The sequence below is a fragment of the Dryobates pubescens genome, chromosome 10 (assembly GCF_014839835.1).
Source record: "Dryobates pubescens isolate bDryPub1 chromosome 10, bDryPub1.pri, whole genome shotgun sequence".
Lineage (NCBI taxonomy): Eukaryota > Metazoa > Chordata > Aves > Piciformes > Picidae > Dryobates > Dryobates pubescens.
The window spans coordinates 19,373,170-19,395,851 of NC_071621.1; the positions used below are offsets into that span (position 1 = coordinate 19,373,170).

Sequence of the window (22,682 nt, forward strand, 5' to 3'; positions counted from 1 at the left end):
TCTGTAAATGATGCTTCTTGATCTTCCCTAAATTTTTCAGTCATTTCACAAGCAATGTTGCTCATATGCCATGGTGATTTTTCTCCAGGGAGGAGATCTTTTTGATGCTATCACTTCCACCAACAAATACACAGAGCGGGATGCCAGTGGGATGCTTTACAATCTGGCTAGTGCCATCAAGTATCTTCACAGCCTGAACATTGTCCACAGAGATATCAAGCCAGAGAATCTACTGGTAAGTGAAGATTCAGCTTTCTCTATTGTTGAATACTTGAAAGTGTATGAGAGAAGGTCTGTGCTTCTTCCTCCTTCTATACACGCTCTAAGGTGATTTCAGTCTTTTAAGTCATTAGTCTTTTAATTTTAAACTTATCATTCTAAAGGTCTCCTAAGAATAACAGCTATTACAAAAAGAACAGTAATATAAGCTGATATGTCTAGACTGTTCCCCAGGACACAGCATCAGAGTTGTTCCAGTGATCGCTAGAAGTGACCTTTAGTAAGCAGCAGTATAATTTCAAGCTTCTCATAAATACAAAGCTGTTCTGCCCTCAGTAGACTATTCTGAACTTCTGCAGCAACCTAAGTAATTAGCAGCAGCTCAGTTTTACAAATGTGGTGAGTGTAAATGGTTTGCCCTAATCACATAGGACATCAGAGCACACCCAGTGAGAGATTTCATTGTCCTTCCTTTCCCTGTTGCTTCTCCTATATAATTCTATAGCAGATATTTATTAAGCTGCTTTCCCAAACTCACGACCTAAATTTTCCTTTCCCTGACTGAATCTGTATGAACTCTATTCACTGAAGACAATGAAAGACATATCCTGGCAATTAGTCCTTCCAAGAATTTCACACTCTTGAGTGCAGCAATTGTGTTCTCCAATTTTCTTCTGAGGAATTAAATTCTGAGAATTGACTCATATTTCCTGATCATTTCAATGCTCTCTGAGTTTTCTCAAATTTTCTGGCATGTGCCAGTACCAGGCATAAAGCACTGTTTAAGATACCTATAATATCGGTTCTCTCAAGTTGTGTGCTCTCTGCCATGACTTAACACTGAAGAGGTTTAAGGGAAAGTTGACTCAAGTAGGTCTTATTAAACTTCTGGGGAGTGGGATTTTTGTGGTTGAGATTCCTCTAGTGGCAGACGGTGAGGAAGTAGCCTACCCTCATTTTCCAGAAACTGCTAAAAACAGCTTCTGCCCTGGTCAAACATGTCCCAATACTAAGAGCTCCATCAGCAGGGGTAAAAAAGAGGATGAGTAGGGCCTGACAAAAACTATAAAGTTGCTACAGGAATAATATGGAGGCTGAAGGGGAGCATGCTACTCTGGAGAGGGCACCCAGAAGCAGATGGTCATCTGGCACCTCCTCATTGCATCTCTTTCCAGCTCCTAGGAGAGCTTTACTTTCCCCTCCTTTGTTTTCTTCTTTGTTTTTTCCTTTGCTCCAAATTAATTTTCATGCATAGAGCTGATGAATACCATCAGCTGTAGACCCGATGCATACCATCAGCTGTAGACCCTGCTGATGAATCTTTGCATGTATGAACCTGTCTCAACATCCCATGTGCAACATCAGTTATTTCTGTAAGTGCTTAAATATTCCTTATTACCCTCAAGGCATGCAAAGCCCACCTAACCATCAGCTGTCCAGGAGTTCAGGGTATGCTGAATACTTGTGATTTTCTGCCATCTATTTGTTCTCTAGAGGTTGTCCTCCATGCTTTAATTGGAACATTTTTCATAATTGCTGCTATTTAGCACGTTTATTTTGTCAAGACATGGGATGTCTTTATAGCCATATAATAAACCCTGGAGAACAACTTCTCTGACTGTTACCATCTGCACTGATCACAAGAGCAGCTTAGAAAATACTGACAGTCTTTATAGTAATGGGATACATATGGTGGCACACAATTATGTGTGGCTGCATTCAATTAATGTTGTACAATTACGCAGTTTTATTGCTTAGTTAAAACAGTGAAAGCACTACATAGCGGATAATTTTCACTAATCCCCACTTCTTTAATTGCCCCATGGTATTTAAATGCAGTGGAACATATATATAGTGTTTCTTCTGAATAACATGAGTATTTTAATGGTATTTAAATGCAGTGGAACATATATATAGTGTTTCTTCTGAATAACATGAGCATTAAATTATCTTTCACATTCCTTGACTGGCAAGTAACATACCACAGCTTCATATTTGGCTCATTTTTATATGGAGTTATAACAGGGTGAGGAAAAGTTACTTTCTTACAGTTTTACAAGTCAATTGAAGTAGTCTTCTAGGGAAGGTAATTCCTGGAAACACATGGGGCAAAATACTAGAAATTGCACAGTCCCAAGCCCTCCTCATTGGTAAACACTGCAAACAAGCTTCTTCCGTAATTACATTCTAGGACATATGAGTCACACAGGGTGCAGTCTGTTCAAGGAAGGAACTTATGAACATTTTCCAGGTTAACACAGCTCAGAGAGGGCTTTGTAAAAGATAACCGCATGAAATAGAATATGAGATGCTAATTAGGCTGGATTCAGCTCTTGATGTCTGAATGCACACTCTACATTTTTCAGCAAGTGAATATTTAAAGCTCTAGTTTCTAGCCTTTAATTAAAACTGTTGTTGAAATTAGATTTATTACTGCCATTTCAGAGAGCACTTTCTTTAGTTTCAGGAACCAGATGTATTTAACAATCTGTGTTTTTAATAAAAGCATAATTGCTTTTTTTCCACTGCTTTTCTATAAGCTTATCTTTTTTTTTCTGGTTTATTAGCAGAGAAATGTGAATCCATATCAAATTGCTGGTCCTCTTAAAGATCCAATTGTATTATTAAAAATAACATAAGGAAAGGAGAAGAATTTTGTGTGTTCTGAATGTTTGCTTGTGGCTGTATCACCTGGTGGCAGGGATTCAGGGCAGAGAGGTTTCTTTCTAGACATGACTCAATTTAACAAAGGAAAAACTAGAGTGAGGCTGTATAATATAACTAATTATTATAAACTGAGAGACTTCAAGATTTCACTTTTGCACCAAGTTAACTATTCAAGGTTCCCTTGTATCACAGAATCAAAGAATGGTAGGGGTTGGAAGGGACCTCTGAAGATCATCAAGTCCAACCTCCCTGCTAGAAGAGCTGGCTGGGCTCATTGAAAGAGCTTTAAACTAGATTTGAAGAGAAAAAGGGAAAAATCCAAGTTCTCTGGAGATAAGTCTGAGGGAACTACACCAACATTTGAGGGGTCATGTGCTTGCAAGGCCTTTGGTCTGTAGTCTTGATGGAGGTAGGACAGAGACATCCATGTAGCAGCAAAGACACAGGGTTATTAATGTGTTGCAAAACCCAACATGAACTAGTGGTGTTCTCAGGTGGCCAAGACGACTAGCAGCATCCTGGCCTGCATCAGGAATAATGTAACCAGCAGGACCACAGAAGTAATCGTGTTGCTGTGCTTGGCACTGGTGTGGCCGCACCTCAAATACTGAGTTCTGTTTTGGGCCCCTCACTCCAAGAAGGACATTGAGGGGCTGGAGCATGTCCAGAAGAGGGCAACAAAGCCAGTGAAGGGTCTAGAGAACAGGTCTGGTGAGGAGTAGCTGGGGAAAGTGGTGCCTGGAGGAGGCTGAGCAGAGACCTCATTGCTCTCCACAGCTCTGCAAAATTTGTTGTATTCTTTTGAGGAAAAAAAAAATCTAGGATTTTCCTGTGCAAACAGTTGTAGATAAATGTGTTTTATGATGCATGAGCAGCTGGTCACGATGGTTATTAAGGGATATTTTGGGTTTGATTGCGAAGTGCAAAATCTTCTATTTTTGTGCAGTGTTACAGCTAATCATCAGGATATCACTATCTGGTGAGCCAGATTAAAAGGAGCTTTGATTTGGGTTGCAAAATAATCAAGTGGTGCATATACTTTAAGAAGGCCTCCTGCAGACTGTTCCCATTTTTGAAGTTGGTGTTGTAGTAAACAGCATTAAATTGCAACATAAACAATCTAAAAATGAGAAGCAAGAACCCAAAGAAGCAACTGGATTAAACAAACACTCACAGTCTAGCATTTAGAAACCTTTTAGTTTTGGGGGTTTTTTTTTTGTTTTTTTTTAACATATTTTTGGGGAAGAATTCAGGTTTGAGGTTCTTCTTTTGCATTAAGCCAACTTTTAAAATAGTGTGTATTTTTTTAAATCAATGTTTCTAGTTTTTTTCTTGTGACTATATCTTAATCTCCCTTTGCACCCATAAAAAAATCTATGAAAGATCATGCTACTGCTGCAAAGATGATGTTTTAAGGCAGTATTTCCCTGTGTACTCATGAACAGCCCTACCTATATCCACTGATGACGACTCTGACATACCATTAAGACACTGATTGGTGCTTAGTCATCCAAGAAGAGGACAGTGTTTCCAGGTGAAATAGTCCACCCAGGTTTGCATCTTCAATACACAGAGAAGAGCCTGTTTATGCTATCAGTGCAGAGAGTGTTATATTATCTAAATGCTGAAATTACTGTGCAAGTTTGTGTTCTGTGCAAACAAAATGAATAAACTCAAACTTCCTACACTGAGAACTGGCTGTCAGTAGAGTTAACACAAGAATGTCACCACTTGAAGATCAGACCTTTACCTCTGGGGTAAAGCTAAAGCTTCTAGCAAGTAATATGTCTTTTGTTAGCCAGAAAGCAAGATAAGTCTTTCCCAAACACCTCAAATGTATTCAAAGGAAGCTGTCCAAGTTGTCTCTGAATTTATGTTTTAGGTGAGCAGAAGAAAAAAAGACTAAATTAGAAGGAATGTTTCAGGCCATTATTAAATTATAGGCTAATTACCTTGTCGTTATTGTGTTAAACTCTTGAATTTTCCTCCTGATTTAGGTGTATGAACACCAAGATGGAAGCAAGTCCCTGAAGCTAGGAGACTTTGGCCTAGCAACAATTGTGGATGGACCTCTGTATACTGTCTGTGGGACCCCAACATATGTAGCTCCAGAAATCATTGCTGAAACTGGGTAAATCACTTCTAGCGATGATTCATTGATGTATACACAGTTCTCAGGAGCATGTTCTCACCAGTGTACCACACAGGAATTCTTGCAATTAAGATTTTATTAACCCCGTGCTTGGGTATGACACAAAATCAGGGGTCATAGAGCAATTTAGTTGAAAGGCACCTCTGGATACTATCTTGTCAAGAGCAGGAACAACTCTGGAGTTATATCAGGCCTCAAACTTGTCAGATTCACAGTGATTTACTAAGTAGCCATTTGCAGATACAGTAAAATTCTTAAGCTATCCAGAGGCTACTGACTGCTGTTCACTTGATATTATTTTGTTAGCACCCAGTGTTCTCTTCTTCTGATTTGTTCCACGCTGGATTGAGCAGCCTGTGTTGCTTTTGCAGGCTTCATATTGGTGGGCATCAATATTTGAGTAAAGAATAGAGCACAATGTCTTCTGTGTATTCCTACATTCTGACCTTGTGTAGTTTTAAGACATAAATGTAAAAAAGATTGAAGTTCAAATTAGGATCGGTAGATAGGACATAGAAAGTTCAGATGAAAATATATAAGAAGTTATTAATATTTTTGAAAATGTTTCCTCTGTTCTACAGTAGCTCATAGAAATCAGATGTCTCAAACCATGTCTCTCACACTTCTAGATATGGCTTGAAGGTGGACATCTGGGCAGCGGGTGTGATTACTTACATCCTGCTCTGTGGTTTTCCTCCGTTCCGTGGGTATGGACTGATCTAATCAACCATCCTTGTTCTGTGAATTGGTGCCTGTGCTGCTTTTTCATTAAGCGCAGATATTCCTACTGGAAAAAGTTCTCTGCTTATGTCTATGATTTTACTGTAAAACTTCTGTCTCACATTTGTTTATTTTAGTTTAAACTTCCTTGCATTGCAAAACAAGTGCTTCCATTACGGGTTCTGGGTGCCTTTGCCTGATGTTTAAAACACACAGTGAAATAATCATCTTCTATCATGGACCAAATACAACATGTTTTGTGGTCAGTAAAAGGTAATTAAAATGTAAGCCCCTTGTTAAGGATGTGTCAGATCTTTCCTCCCTCTCAAGGCAATTGCAAAGTTGTGGAGGGTCCCAAAGATAAGCAGGTTACCTCAGAAAGAATGTACCAAATGAATTCTGTTTTGTAATCTCACCATTCACACCCATGGTTGCATGCTTGTGGGGAATCAACAGCTTCCAAAAGCATTCTAGGGGATCACCAACTAAAAGCCATTTCCAAAAGCCTATAGAAACCAACTCTGGAAATAACTTTTTGTGTGGTTTTTGTTTGTTTGGTTTTGTTTGGTCTTTACTTTACAGAAGTGGAGATGATCAAGAAGTGCTTTTTGATCAGATTTTGATGGGACAGGTGGATTTTCCATCTCCATACTGGGACAACGTCTCTGACTCCGCAAAGGTAGGTTTTATAGTTAACTATATTATCTTTTGCTGTATTATTCCAAGTACTGATATCTAATGTATGTTGTTCTCTCACAGAGCTTTATTTAATGTGTCTCATACACCTCCTGCTACACTTATAAATTCCTCTGGGTCACCAAATATCTTGTTGTTTGACCACTGTCCGTCTGTTAGACTTCAGGTGGTTCTGAAATGGACCCTTATCTCTCATAACAGAGACACCAGCAGCCCTTACTGATGAAGAAAAATTTGAAGTAATGTTTCTTGACCGACACTTCTTATCTTGGAAGCTCTCTGGGACTGAGCTTTATGTGTGCTTATGATGTGGACCAGGTACCAACCTGGAGCATTGAAATATTATATAATAACATCATAGAGAAGCTGCTTTCTCCTTATTAGAATAGAATAGAATAGAATAGAATAGAATAGAATAGAATAGAATAGACCAGGTTGGAAGAGACCTCCAAGATCATCACATCCAGCCTATCATCCAACCCACCTAATCAACTAAACCATGCAACCAAGCACTACATATGTTCCTTGCTTCCCTCTGCCAAAGAACCAGGGCTGGCATTGCCAGTAAGTCCTTATTGTTGTCAGTGTGGTATGAAGTACAGACTAGTTGTGGCCACCAATTCACAGGCCATAGGTTCGTGGCACATGACACAAAGGAAGAAGAGCTTGAGGTGTGCTAAACCAGATACAGTCTTTTTCAGATACAGATCCTGACAGAATTCATTATACTTGCAGGGCAGATTTAAGTTTTCAACTGTCATTAGTGCACTGGATTAACAGTTTAACTCACAGATTTTCTGGAGTTCTTGCATGCACTGTAGTCATGTGTATAAGAATATATATAGAGAGAGAAATAATACATATGTGTATGTAAAACAGAACACACAGACACACAAAAAGCCAAAAATGTAAAATTGCTCATGTGGTCATCCTGTGGATAAGTGCTTACTTTCTACCCCTTTACTTCTGTAGCCTGTAAGGCAAATCCAGGCAATACTGTCTTCCTGTTTATTTCAGTGTGAAAGTGTTTCATTAATAAAAAAAGAAGTACAAATTTTGGAGGTGGATGTAGGTAATCAAAATAGTGTTCTAGATCCTAAATCTCCATTCTTTGGAGAATTACCTCCTACCTTTACAGATATGTGTAGGGTGATAAGGACTTTTAGCCTCTTAACTAATGAGGTTAACTAATAAGGTTAACAGTCACAGAGTTGGAAGAACTCCTCTAAATCATGTAATTGTGTTGTGGCAGGCTTTATTTCGTAGCCTCATTAATGAGCTCTGCAAGTCCTTTGCCAGTGATGTTCTCCTTTGAAACTCCTTCTAAGTAATTTTGTGTAAAATTTTGGGGGTTTAGCCTAAACCTATTCATTTAACTTATTCTTGTGATTAAGAATTATTAACTTTGTTCTTTGCTGTTACCCCTTTATTTGCTGCCATGCTACCATCTTGTTTTCTGTGCAGTCTGCTCACTAGTGAAATTAGATACATGTTTATTTACATGCTAGTTGAACACTAGGCAAAAGCAGAGGAAATCAGATGATGAAAATGTTTTAAGTAATTTTTTTTAACATCTTCTATGTTATTTACTCAACAGTTAAAGTAAAATTCTGTATTTACTGGCTTTTTTCCTACAGCGGGATTGACTTTTTCTTAATGGGAAGCTAACCTAATTTCATGCAACCATCTGTTTTGTACATTATGTTTAAAAGCTTTTCTCTTAAACAGTGGCAACAGAGCCTCTGTAACTCAGAGCTGTCTACTAACTTTCCAAGGTACTGTTAGATATTGATTTAAATGTTCGGCTCAAAGCTCAGCATTTCATTATTGTTCTTTTCTTTTAGTAATCTTAATATATTTCTGCACTTGGTAGTTCACTGTCTCTTTGAGCACTCTTACATAATCAGTTGACATGCACTTTAGCAAATTAAATTTGATCTGTTCTTTTAAAATGTTTGAATTTGACCCAGTATTCCATTTCTCAGGAGCTTATCACAATGATGCTTCAAGTAGATGTAGATCTGCGATTCTCAGCATTGCAAGTTCTTGAGCATCCATGGGTTAATGTAAGTATTTTTTCAGGCTTGTAGATGCTGCTTGTAGTTTGGCACTTTGATCTCTTTTCGGTAAAGTCCTTTCTATGCCCTTTTGGAGCCAGCACATTCTTAAAATGACACAGATTTAACTGGAAATAAGCTGGTTTACATGCTGGTTTAATATATCACCCATAGGTTGGAGTATGCATGCTCAACTACATTTTCTCTGAAATATTTTGGGCCAGTTTTTCAACAAATCTCAATCACACTTGACAAATTTGTATCTCTAAAAATGTGTGTGTGTGTGTGTGTGTGTGTTCAGTGACACATTTTGCACTCCTAAAATTAGGTGATTCTAAAATCTGACAGTTATGTATTGAAATACATTCCACAGTTTTAATCTTAGTTGATGCAGCATGAAACAAGGAAACCTTTAGAATCATATTTAGCTTCTGACATTAAAATGTAGATATATTGATGTGCAGCCATATCCATTAAATCTGAGTTACTATAAAATAGTTATTTATGTATCCTGGCTTCTCTCTAAGCAACTGGACATTTGTCATAAAAGTGGTAATCAGTGAGGTAGCATACAGGTAAATCTAGTAGAGAATGAAGTGATTTCTCTTCAATTAATGTTGAGACAAGGAACACTGCTTAACATTTCTAAATTGTTTCAGTATATTGCATATGTCTTAAAATATTTGGAATACAAGAAAGAAAAATTGGATAAAATTCAGATTCAAACTCAGAAGAGAAGATCAAGAAAAGAAATACAATAAGGATGAGCAGAAAAAAAATACTAAAAGGAGGAAGAAATAATGTTTCGTTTGTTGCAAGTTTCTCTGTGCAGTCATTCTTGGAATACTGTTTCATCCCTCAACTGCTGTATCCAAAATCTTTTTCTCACTAAAGCAACTATTCTAAAAATTCAAAGACACAGTAATCTCAAACGGTGTTGGTTTTGTTTTGTTTTGTTTTAATTTGTTTTGTTTAAAATGGAAGTGCCTTCCATATCCCAGAATAGTGGTGATCAATTGTTTTCCAAGCACAGTTTTAGTTTTGGAGGCTCCCTTATTGTTTAAACATTTTTTTTTTTTTAAATTGTAAATATTATTATTGTGCAAAGTACTTCTGCAATATTTAAGGAGTGCAAGAATACAGGAAAATGTCTGATGAAAATCTTTTCATTTTTAAGATGACATTCAAGCAGCTGAATTACTAATTTTCCTTGGTACCAGGTGCTGTCCTTGGACACAGTGTTCTGTGACAGTTTATAATGATTTTTGGTGACTGAAATGTCTCTCTATCTCTGTGGGAGGAGGACAGGTTGGAATTTCTGGCATGCTGCTAAGGAAGATGTGGAAGTGACTGATCAGAAGCCTCAGAGAGGCCAGGTCACCTGCTGTGTCAGTCTGCACTGCATTTGAACTGCTGTTGAAGTTGCTGAAATGTCACTTGTTTACGCCACATAAGGATGTGGTCACTAATCTTCCTCCTGTACTGAAAAATACATTGGAATTGTTAATGATACCCCTCCACACCTTTTTGGGGTGGGGTTTGTTTGGGTTTTTTGGTGCATGCATGTTGGGTTTTTTCCCTTCAGTTACACCATAGTGTATTTTAGAAAACCAATTAGCAAGATGTATTAAGAAGAGGTACAGGGTTTTTTGTCAGTAATGTGATGGTGTACAGGTGACATGAAGGCATGAGGGTCTGCTTCCTGCCCTCACTAGTGCCTGTTGATGAGGAGGGATGGGGAAAGGTGCCAAGGGCTAATGTCTTTTAACATTCCAGATCTCCATGAACCAAACTTGAGCTCTGGTTACTGAAGCGCAATGGCACATTCATAGGGCTTTATGCAATAAGTTAAAATGTGAAGGTCCTTGTTAGGGGATGCCATAAAGGCCAAGTATAAACAAATTCAAAAGGGACCTTGATACATTTTGGAGGATGAGCCCATTGGTGTCTGTTAAATATAAGGGTCTGGATACAACTCTTGGCTCACTAAGTTCTTAAGTACTTGGTTGGCAGAAACTGGAGGATATATCAAGGACAGTTCAAGACCTACTTGAACTTAAATGTCTTTATTAAATATATTATTTCATAAATAGTGTCCATCATGCACTGTTGGAAACAAGACACCATGTTCAATTCACCTTTGGTCTAGCTCTGCTGTACTTTTAGTTTTATGCTGACTATAACCCTTTGTAATCAAGGCTTGTACCAGTTCTGTCCATAGATAAGTGAAACAAATATTCTATGACAGTTCTTTTCTGTTCAATATTTCATCTTCAGCAATATACTAATGATAGTTCAAAGTGCAGATCAAAATGTCTTTTGAATTCTCTTATGGATCCTCCAGATATTTTTTCTGGAAGGAGAAAGGCCTGCACTGGGATTGGTTCAGGAAACTGCTTGATCATATTCCAAACATTGCTCCTATTTCAAGGCATCACACATGGAAGTACTTAATATTAGACATAAAATTAACTAAATGGCACTAGAATCCTAGTTAATTTCAGGAGAAATAAGAACATGTCTGAGCTGAAGCAGGTGCTTAGATGCTTTCATGATAAAGAACGCTTCCCTGAAGTGGGTCAGGAAGTATGCAATAGACAGCCTAGCAGAGACATCTTGCTTGTGTACAGAGGCAGAATGCTACACTGGTGTCAAAGCTGACCTCACATCCCCATACCATCATTTGCTTGACCACCTGCAAATCTGTCACAAAATCTCTCTTCACCTCTACCTCAGAACAGGGAATAAATGCACACATCGCTGTTTACAAGAGGTTGCATGATCAATGTGTTGTAATTACTTGAGCAATTATCTGCAACTTCCAGTAAAATACTGTCTTTTTGAGAAGAAATGGCACACGCAGTTTTCACCTAACACTCCATTTTCCCAAATAACCTGTTAAAATACTTGTCTGTGGCAATGAATGGTAGACTTCACTTTCCCTTTTTTTATTCTAGTTTTGAACCTATTTGTAGAGTGGTAAACTTGCAGCTGAAACTCTGGCTAGGACAGCTGGCTTGAAAGATAGGCACGTGTTTTCTTCAACAGTTTAAAAAATTTCTTCTCTCTTTGATCAAACCTTTGATAGAAGTGTTGTAACTGCTTACACTATATAAAACCATTTTGTAGATTGTAAATAACCATTCTACTTTATAGCTGCTTACTATGTGATTACTTGGTAAATTGCTGAGATTCCTGGAACGTGCTTTGACAGTTTCAGTAGGAGCCAACCCTCATTTCAGTTTCAGTTTTTGCTATAAAAATAGCTGGAATCTTCTTGGAAACTGCAAAACCTGTTATGGTCAGAGTCAGACCAGTAAAGCAGTTCCTATGTCAATAATGTCCCAGCTGTTTTCAATTCAAAAAACAGAATCTGAAAAGATGTTGGCTACGTGCCACTACCACAAATGGAGTTCTTGAATTCTAAATTAAATTCAGCAGCAATTCCTTACCCCCTCCATTTAGTTTATTTGGATTTGTCTGTCCTATGAGGTACACTTAGACCTGGAAACAAATCCATCCGTTTATACTTCCCCTACAGGAACCCCTGGTCTTTCTTTTACCTGCTCAAATTCTTTGCAAAATCAGAGAATTTATAGAAGAAGCTGGAAAATCTAGGCTTAGCATTTTAAACATTGATGCTATGGATAGCCTGAATTATACTATGCACGTTACAGGACAAATATGCATTCTTTTTATTGTAAAAGTAATAAACATTTCCTGATACACCACTGAGCAATGGATGCTGAAAGGGATGCATTGCATTCTATAAATCCTTCTCTGTTAAAATAATTGATATAAAATCTGGTGGAGGAGGATTGTTGCTGGAGGAAGATGGCACACACCAGCCTAAAAAGAATCAGGGAAACTGGAACTTTTGCATATTTTCTTGGAAATGTGTGTGCAAAATAAATTAATAACCAAGCAGTAAATAATAATAAACTGAACATTCGTAAGGAAGTTAATTAAAAAAGACATTTCTTACTTGGCAGTTGCCCTCCTTTTGGTTACACCCTAGGACACTGCCCAAAGGAAAATTTCCTTGTAATCCTTAAAGGAAACAGAGTCCAAAAGCTTTTCCAGCAGTTCTATTTGCTCTAATTTCCTGCTGTTATTTATATAATGACCTATTCATCTGATTCTTTTAGACCTGGAAAGTAAAGCTTGTGTGACTGGCTTGTGAAATGGACCTGAGTGCTTTAGGGCAGTAGGAGTCTGAGAATCCTGAACTTAGTTCCATGTTTTTAACACTTCTTTTGCCTTGAGCAGCAATGTCTCCTGTCACGGAGAATAACGCAAACATGAAAGCAATGCTTATTAATTACTCAACTGATGCTAAGACCTTCTGCCTCTTGTCCTTTATTGTTTTTTGTGTTGTTTTTTTTTACTTCTTGCAAATACACCATGAAAGCTACTTTGTGGAGGTATGTTAAGATCCCAAGCAGTTTACATTATCCAGGAAAAAATTCAAATTCTGGAACAAAGTTTTCAGACTACTCAATTTCTGAGACAGGCTCTGAAAAGCACTTGTTTCAGAGCATTAGCAGTCAATATTTTCTGAAGCTCATGACCCTTTAAAGTTCTCAGAGTTGAACACCAAAAGCACTAATCATCTTTAAAAGATTTTGTTCTGGCTGCAAAAGCTGAGATGAAATTCTGTTGATTCTAACCTGCTTCAAAAAGTAGTTTCTATAGCAAAAAGTTACACGAGAGAAAGGAACAGTTAACCTTTTTGGTGACTGACATCCTTCCCATTGCAACAACCTGATGAAATTCTTGTCAGCAATGTTTAGCCTGTTCTACAGGTCTATAACTTCACCTGCTGATTCTGGTGAATCTGATGCATTGGTTTTTTCACTCCTTGCCTGTTTAAACTGCAGAGCAGCCTGCTTTCTAGGTAGCTAAACAGCTGTCATCTCTCACCATTCTATCGATCTATTTTATTGTTGGCTGAAGTGATTCCAGGAGCTGGCTAGTATATATTAGCTTGTTAATAAAGCACACTGGACTTAAAAAAAAAACAAAAAAGAAAAAAAAAAAAAGAAAAAGAAAAAATATAACTACTAAACACAATAAAGTAGTAAGAAATTTTAATAAAGATAGAGTAATTCCCATATATCCCTATGCTGCATCTTGAATTGAGCTGGAAGATATTTCATATGAGCGCTGTGAGCCCAAACTATGTGTCTCTGGAGCACTGCCACTGGAATTGTGGGTGTGGTGCTTCACCAATAAAATACTGCCACAGTCTTGGTAACTATTGTCCTCTCCGTAATTTAGTCTTTTGTCAAAATGACATGAACATTTGGCAGGCTTTCATGTCAAGAAAGCCAAGAGAATGATTCCCCACCACCACCCCCCCCTAGTGAAGAAGAGTTCATTTTACAGGCTTGCTTTCTTCTGGGAAAGGCAAGGTCAGCAGAAAGCAGGTTATTTTTAGGGGTCATATACCACCGAGCCAAGACTCCCTGGTGCTAGACAATAATCAGCTACTGGGCTGTATTGTTTTGTTTTGTGTTTTGCAGCTGTGTGCACTTGACCATATATTGCCAGCTGAGACATTTTGTTGAGGGGTGAGTGAGGGATCTCTAAACACAAACTCCCCAAGCTAAATAAATAACAAACCCCAACCAACCTCCCTAAAATTCCCATATGCTCACTGAATTCATGATTTACCGCAGCCACTGTAACTCTTTAAGTGCACTCAGAATTGCTGCAAAGCCGGGGTTGGGGGGGGAAGGGTCTGTCATCTCTCTCTGTATTCTGAGCTTGTCTCTTATCTCTTATTTGCCTGTATTCTGCTAAGATTTCACTTAAGTGGAATTTAAGAACTTTTTCAACTGTTGATAGCAATACACAGTATGTAGTACCAGCTTGAGATGACTATTCCAGATGGCCTGCGACCTGATATCCAGCTCGTTCTGCCTGTTCTGCAGTTTGTTGCCTAAACTGTATATTGTTGCCTGAAGTCCTGCATATCCTCCCACTAGTGGGAAAGTCTCATTGAGCAGTGGCTTTTTGCACTTTTTGTTCAGGCACAAGGATATTGCTTCAATTTCTAAAAATTATCCTTTCTTCCCTTGGGCTTGAATTTAACCCACTGACTTGTGCAAAACTGCAAACTCCTTTCTTTCTGCTAGGTTTTTGGGTTTTTGCTTTGACGTTGAGGGTGCCTGGGCCAAGGTGTGGATAGACAGGTTTGCTCTGCAAAGCAGAATATCTCAGCTGGAAGGAGGCACCTCCCAGCCCAGCTGCATAGCTTCTGGTCTGGAGCTTGGGCACAGCTGGTTTGCTTGGTGTGCACGACAGCAGAACGTGTGTCTGCCTCTGCTTCGCCATGCAGTTATGTGCCTACTTTTACCTCAGGTTAGCACAAGCTGAGAACATGTGTTTTTCAGCAGAGAAGAAGAGGCCACCCACAGCCAGCTCCAGCCCCTCTCTGGTTTCCCAGGCAGTCTGTACCTCTGTCTGTTCTTTCCCCACAGCGTCCAAGGCTTGTGTGCCTCGGGACTAAGGAAGAAATTGCAGTCCCTTGTTATCAGTCAGTCAGAGATTTGATTTGCAGAAGTGGCTTTGTTTAAATATGATTTTAGCATGGTTCAGTCACAGTCTGCAAGGAACTTCACAGAAAGCCATGAGCTGGCACCTAAACTGGCCTGCAGTCACATGCAGTGATGCATCCTGGTGTTGGTGAGGTCTCAAGCTCAGCTGTCCTGAGGGTCTCAGGCAGGTCATATCTTATCTCCTCTCTTGCCCACAGTCCCCAAGCTTGTAAACTTCACTATGAGACAAGGACCTTACTGGTGTCTCTCAGAGCTTTTGGAGATCCTGTCTTGCATCCTACCAGAATACATCTTCTGGTTACTGTAATCTCTTGAGTGCTTCCTACTGTTGAGGTCATTATCTTCAAGTCTATGAAATGAGTAAACAGAATCATCAACAGATCTGAGTTTATCAAGCTTTGAAATATTAATGGACCTCAAAATAACTGGGCAGTGGTAGTTAAGACATGGTAGAAAGAATAATAACATTTTTAATAATTATCATTAATTAACATTACCTAGAGTTCGAGAGGAAGATATTGAGTAAACAAGGGAAAGGCTGCTTCATGATATGATTTTCATCTTACAAATACCTTACCCATATTGACTGGGGACAATGACTGCCCGATATTTCATTACAAACTGCTTGTAAACTTTTCCATATTGATAGGTGCTATCAGAATCACCTTATAATTCCTTTATTTCACATTTTCTCTCTGAAGTTTTATTTTGCTTTATTTCTCTGCAGGATGATGGCCTTCCAGAGAATGAGCATCAGCTGTCAGTAGCTGGGAAGATAAAGAAGCATTTCAACACAGGCCCTAAACCAAACAGCACAGCGGCTGGAGTTTCTGTCATAGCAGTAAGCATCTGAAATACACAGCTGAAACATTTAAATTTGTGTACTCACAAGACAGTGTGAATTTTGGACATGCCACCATAAGAAACCATAGAGGGCTAATCTTTAGACAGGGCTAACATTTAATTAATATAAACGTAGTTAGACTGGTATACTGCACAACTTCTCCATTGATTCTCCTTGTGAGTCACATTGTTATTTACAACCTTAGGATACATCCCTTACAAACACTTCCACATTTTACCAGAAGATCAGTGGATCTAAGTCCAATGTAGTTCCAACAGTTTGAACTACAGGATCATTCCATTTCACTTGGCAGCACAATCAGATGGATTGAGGCCACACAGAGTTTGTAGCAGAAGAACAGCAGCATTTAAAAATAGAACTTACTGTAGAGTTGTAACAGAAAAAGCTATCTGGCAGCCTAAGGTTTGCTTCTCTGAAGACACTGGGGAAAGCTGTGGTGCATCACTGCTACCTTACTTGTTGATACAAGCCTAGCCACTTCACATTTAGCTGAGCAGCAGCATTTTACTGTACTATCACATGCAAGCTGCTTCCCATTAGGCAGAAGGACTTAGCTGAGCTCCTTTCTGCCTTCCATCATGTTGCAGTTTCAGTCTAGGCATTCCAGGTTAGAATGTGTTGGATCTTCCGAAACCAGACTTTTCACCAAGTTTTACTGAGTTTTCAATGGCATTCTCAGCGTAGTATACATCACATACATTTGTATTTTGCCCCAGAGATGAGCATGTGCATTAGATATACACACACAGAGAATATAGTCAATGTACTATGAGATTATCCATGCTAATGCCATTGAATAGTAACATGCACATCCTTCGCATTTTGGCTACATCTGCCTGTGTTTGTAAGCTTCTCTTTATTACTCATGGTAATGTTAACGCTCCAAATAGTCACTAAAAATAATTGACACATTAAACATACCCATTCCCATATCAGATTACTCAGTGTTCATTCCTAGCTTCCATAAATTGCAGGTGGTGTGACTGCACATGTACACTTTCTTGTACTGTTTCCGCTTTCATGTTTCTCAGCTCAGCCCCTCCAGTGCTGAGTTAAATCAGCATGAAGTAAACTCAGCCCAGCACATGCAATCTGGCTCACAGGTGTGAACTGCTTGTGCAGCAAAACGGATACTCTCTCAAAGTTATTTGGTATAAAGTACTTAAAATTTCAAGCTGTGCCTCTCTCATATTTTTTCTTTACTCTTTCCAACCCTGAATGTCCTCAACATGGAAGCAAGTTGTTCCTCATGCTTTTCCTAGATTTTCTCAGTCATCAGCTAACATAGTCAGCATTTATTTATTTTCATTTTTTAAGCAATAATACTGCAACAACTCTCCACAACTAAAACATCACATACCCATTGCTCATCCAAAATGCAGGTATGTTCTGTATAGACTAGCTGAAACCGTGTTCCTTTTGAATGGACTGCCAGCACGCTTGTCCATGAGAATTACTGCTTAGATCCTCCATGCTAATGAATTCAAAGCTTGAAAGCAAGAAATTAACGCCTCTGTCCTCATCCATCCCTCACCTTCTTTTTAATTTCCCCACCCTCCTCTGTTTTATTTTTTGCCCCGGTTGCTCTGCCAAGGAATTCTTTACAGCAGTTTGACACTTGAGTAATGAAAAAGGCACCATAGTGAATCTTTCCATTGCAAAACATTATACATCGGGGTGGGGGGAAAGTATATGTTTAATTATATCCTTAATGGCTTTTATTTAGTTTTTAGTGTTTTGACATTTAACAGATTCCTTTTAGTGATCATGTCTATGGGTGAACATCATACTCTGGCACAGTTAACCCTGCAACTTGGCCTGTAAAGTAGAAATGTTTAGAGTATTTTTAAAGAATTCAGAAAGTGATTTGATTAGCTTGTGTCAATTGTTCTCTAAAAAACTGGAAGATGTGAGGAAGCATAGACCTCTTTAGTGTTATGGTAATATTCCTTAAGTTAGATAATTTTAATAAGCTAATTTAATAAGTAAAACAAAGCCCAAACCAAACCAATAAAACTTTTAATTGTTGTTTCTGCATTTGAAAGCATACTTAGTATACATTTGACGTGCATGTCATCAGAGTTTTATGTTTGAGAATCTTCCTTTAACTGCAATCTCAAATATCACAGAAGTAAATCTTGTTACCAAAGAATGTTCTACATTTAGAGTTTTCAAAGTATGTGCAGATGCTGTAACATATTGTTCAGCACTTAAGATGCACACTAAGTACATTTTCCTCAAAAGCACTGTTTTACTGTGCCTGCTTGTATGTTTACTGTTAACTTTTTGAGAGAGTGCTTGTGTATATAATATATAGGGGTGCCTTCTATATATTATATGACACATCTGTGTTTGTGTGTGTGTGTGTTTGTGAAAAGGTGTTAATATGTGCGTATAGTTATATAGCTTACTTAGTAGTGTGAAAGGTTAATATTTTGAGTTTCATAACTCCTTTTTTGTACAGAGATAGCTAATCTGTAGAATTTAGTTCTTAATTTGTCTTCACACTGGTATGACATTATATGCCTGTTTTCTTCAGTTGTGAGCAGTAACACACCTCAAAGGTCTCAAGCAGTATTTATCATATGCACCAATTAAAACTAATCAATATGAAAACTAAGTTCCTAAAGATACATTTATGGTCAGCTTCACTGGAAGGAAGTGTGAAGCCACACGTATTTTACATATGTTTACTGTGGCTACTGCTTCTTTCAGAGATGTGCAAATACGTTGTGTTGGCTGTTTTGGTTCAGATGTACATCTGCTATGTTGATGTGATAATCCTCAGTAAAAATTGTTTCTGACCTTTCAGGGCAGAGACATCCTAGGAGTTCTCATGCAAGTGTCCAGACTTGAAGTTTGTCCACATTTGAAGTGGTCTGTCAGTTTGGACAAACTACCATAATGAACATGTGTGTGCCTAGCAAAGTTGTTCCTTTGCTGATGTAGAAAAAGAAAAAAAAAATCCTCAAACAAAATTAACTGTACAGGCAAAGAGACTTTTCTGCTAATACATGAATACATCATTAAAAGTTCTGCCAGCATAACTATGTCAGTTGGGAAAAAATTCCCTTAAACCAACTTCTCCTTGCCAGCAAGATTTTAATTGGAGGCCTAGCTTTTGAAACAGCGAGAGAACTAACAAGTCTCTAAGAACACTGCTTGCTGATGGGAGACTAGGTAGGAAAAAGATAATTTTACTTGCCCTGTTCTTAAAATTTTAGGCACTGATTCCTGATCTCTGTAGGAGACAATAACTGGGCTAGTGCCCCTCCACTCTGTGTCAGAATAGCTGCCTTACTGTTAAGTTTGTGCCAAAATATTTGCAGGATCAGGTTTCTCATTCTGTGATAGAGTTTATAAAAGATACTGCAGTAAAAACATAAACCCAGACCCTTACTAAGTAGTCTTTTTTAAATCAGAGGATAGATACTTTTCTGCAATTCTTCAAGGATATATTATTTTTTCCCTTTTTTTTTTCTTTTTCCCTGCCTCTGTGACCACGCAGCAATATCCCCTGGCTGTATGCTCTGGCCTTCAGTGACAATGGCTAAAGTGATCAAGAGCCATCACAAGTTTTTCAGAATTATTCTGCTATCCAGAGGTGTGCTGTAATTCCTTCTATGGACTGAGCATCACTGAATTTGTGTTCTTGTCTGAAGTCCTATGTTGTCACTTTCATGCTTGCATTTTTGCCATTGTTAAGACAGAGGAAGAGACTAATGAGAATCTTCTCTGAAGGCTGTATGAGGTCTCTGTCTTGACAGTGGGAGTAAATTCCAGCTGGAGGCTCAGAGGAATCAAGCTGGACAGCAAAAGAGAAAAGCTGCTCAGAAAGTTGGCGCAGCTGGCCGCCTCTTGTGCTATCCTCTCTGTGCTGGGAACAGTGGTGTGAGGCAGTGGGTGGGTCCTTGCCCTGCCTTCTGCCGATTTTAGAGTAGAAGTACGAAATCCAAGTGTCGTTTTTAGTGGTGGGGTTTCCCGGGTGATGAAAAAGAGAAGCCGAGTTTAGTCTATGAGTTTTATTTGGCTTAAAGCTGAACCCATTCCTCAGCTATCATTTCCCACCTATTGTCTGGGTTGTCCTGGGTTCATCGTCCACAGCCAGATTCTCATGGCAGGATCTCCACATCAATGACATTGTTTCAAATCGCCTTAGGAAGAGACTTTCCTGATTTTCTCTGTATTAGTTTTTAGCTATTCTGGTTATGGGCAATATTTTTGATCTGCCTTTTAATCCAACACCTCGTTTGTGTATTTTGTGTGCAGCGCACAGGGAAGCCAGTAGATGGCAATAGCAGACCGATGTAGTGAAGACAACCGCGCATTAACTCTTAGGTGCAAGGTTCTTCTGGTTTTAAACAGGAAACGTCCTTTAAATAATTCTAAATTAGATGAAAGCGACATTGTTTTAACCAAATGGAATAAATTATTAAATTCTACACTTGCAGGGGAGTCATCAAGAAAAATTTAAATGTGCAGTTAGCTCCTTGCCACCCTTGAAGTGGTTGGTAACGGGAAATACGTGGAATTGCTTTACTGAATTTAGAATAAGAAACTGTCATCATTATTGCAAATACATGCCACGCTCTTATTGAAGCACAAAATGGCCTTTTCTCTTCATAGGGCAAAACGTAAAAAATTTCACAACTAACAGTTTTGAAGCAGGCAGTGTCTCCCTACACATATTTCCCCCTAAAATTTAATTCAAATCAGCTAAATGGTGTTTCCACCATCTCTTAGTGCAGCACAGAACAGTTAGGGAAAGCAACACATTTTCTTTGTTCCTGTGCACATGATTCTGCTAATGATAAACTAAACTTAAAAGGTCTGTATTCCTTAAGTAACATGACGAGCACACTTTCCTGGACACAGCGTTAACTTCATTTCCATTTTGACTTTAATTGGTGCAATTTTAAACCACGTAGTTTTGTACTGTTATCTTTTTGAGCATGAGGTGTAAGCTGAAATGATAAACAATGTTATTCATGACTCTGAGTAGTCCTACTCTCCAAGGTTAACGCATTTTTAGAAATGAATTACCATGATTGATGGGGTATCAAAACCTAATTCTTTTCATCTTTACACATTCTGTGATTATGAAGCAGTCTAATTTAAGCCTTGTGTAGCCTGTCTAGCCTGCTCCTTGTGATGGTTGCAGTGCTTTATTTTTTTTTTCTTTTTTCTTTTGCCTTTTTTTTTTTTATAATTAAACCTCAGTTTAATTGCAAAAGATAATTTTCCATTTCTGGTATGTGCAACTTAAAAGGGCACTTCAGCCTTTGGAAGTAACAAGATATTTGTCGGACTTTTAAATGAACGCATTATGCATTAAGTAACCTATTTCACAAACTCCATTTTAGTTCAATTAAATTGACTTCTAATTTAGCAACCCCAAATCTAGAGTTAGTATCCTTCTCTTTTATTTCTTTACTTCGTTTTGGTTTGGTTTGGTTTTTTTTCTTTTTAGTCTCTGATACATAGCTTTAGGATGTTAGATAAGTGCCTTCTGAAAGTGAAAACAGTAAATATGCACTAAATAAGGAACAGCTTGCTCTGGAGTCTGAATTCTGTAGCCTAATGTCGATCCACTGAGTTGCCCCGTTTCTCTCTGCTCAGCTGGACCACGGGTTTACCATCAAGAGATCAGGGTCTTTGGACTACTACCAGCAACCAGGAATGTATTGGATAAGGTATGAGATGGTGCAGCGCCAACAGTCAGTGTTTCCATGGCAACGTGCTGGCAGTCTCCATTAACCAGTTCCTTCAGTGGATAAACATGCTTTTTGATTTGTTATCCGGTCCATATGCTGCTTTATCAGTTTTGTTTTAATCTTGATTGAGATGCCACACCCTCTCATTCCCTTTCTTCACCCATCCCTCACACCCACATTACCAGCTTTCTCTTCATTGCACATGCTCAGTATCAGTTCCCCTATAGTTAAAAGGACAGTGTATACAGACAATCTACTAGATATGCTGAAGTACGCACCCTCCCCCTCCCTATTGCTTGTTAAGGCATCTGCTTCCCCCACGCTCCTGTTCTGAAACACACGGAGCAGCAACAGGCTCTCAGCATATATTTTCCTCTTTTCCCATGCGAGATGTGGAACTATATACTGTCATTTTAAACCCACTAAACACAATCCTTACCTTAGATTGCACAATGCATTTACATAACGCGGGCCATAGAAACTCTCCCAAGTTCAATGAAATACAATGCATTGTATGTGCGGGTAAGCTTGTGTTTCTAACAATGCATTCTTTCTCTTTTCTTTTAAAAACCCTTCTGATACCTATTTATTTTGATTTTTATTTTTTTTTAAATATTGCATGAGTCTTTTTGGATATTTTTTTCTTCATTGTGTAACTGTGCCAGGGTTGTCATTAGCTGGCTTAACCTGTATGATAAAATGGGGCTCTGGGTGGGATGGGGTTTGTTCTGGAGTGGGGCCAAGGAGGGATCCAGATCTGATAGCCCACTCGAGGGCCGTGTTCCTCCTCAATCAATCCAGAACCCTGAGTGTTTATTTGCTGGCTTTTTTCCTTCTTACTGCTCCTGACACTCACAAGACCTGCATTTTGATAGCTGGAGAAATTTGTCAAGAGTTTCTCACCAGACCTGCGCTTTCTAACACTGCACTGATTGAAGCCTTCAAAAACTCATCTGTGAGGTATTTGGAAAAAAATCAGCAAATTAACTGCCTTAGCAAAACAGCAGAGATGGTCACTGCAAGTGTTTC

At 38.6% G+C, this 22,682-nt stretch overlaps 1 protein-coding gene across 4 annotated transcripts in view; it reads left to right on the forward strand.

Annotated features, from left to right (window-relative positions):
- The window catches only part of DCLK1 (doublecortin like kinase 1), a 252,098-nt gene that overhangs the window by 217,887 nt on the left and 11,529 nt on the right, over positions 1-22,682 (forward strand). For 2 of the 4 annotated variants that reach the window (XM_054164721.1, XM_054164722.1), the window contains 7 exons: positions 89-235; positions 4,884-5,017; positions 5,668-5,745; positions 6,341-6,437; positions 8,440-8,520; positions 15,802-15,915; positions 21,559-21,632. In XM_054164721.1, the coding sequence (XP_054020696.1) occupies positions 89-235; positions 4,884-5,017; positions 5,668-5,745; positions 6,341-6,437; positions 8,440-8,520; positions 15,802-15,915; positions 21,559-21,632 (725 nt within the window). The remainder of the gene's footprint in view (positions 1-88; positions 236-4,883; positions 5,018-5,667; positions 5,746-6,340; positions 6,438-8,439; positions 8,521-15,801; positions 15,916-21,558; positions 21,633-22,682) is intronic. The other 2 variants (XM_054164720.1, XM_009902835.2) reach the window with 1 other exon arrangement.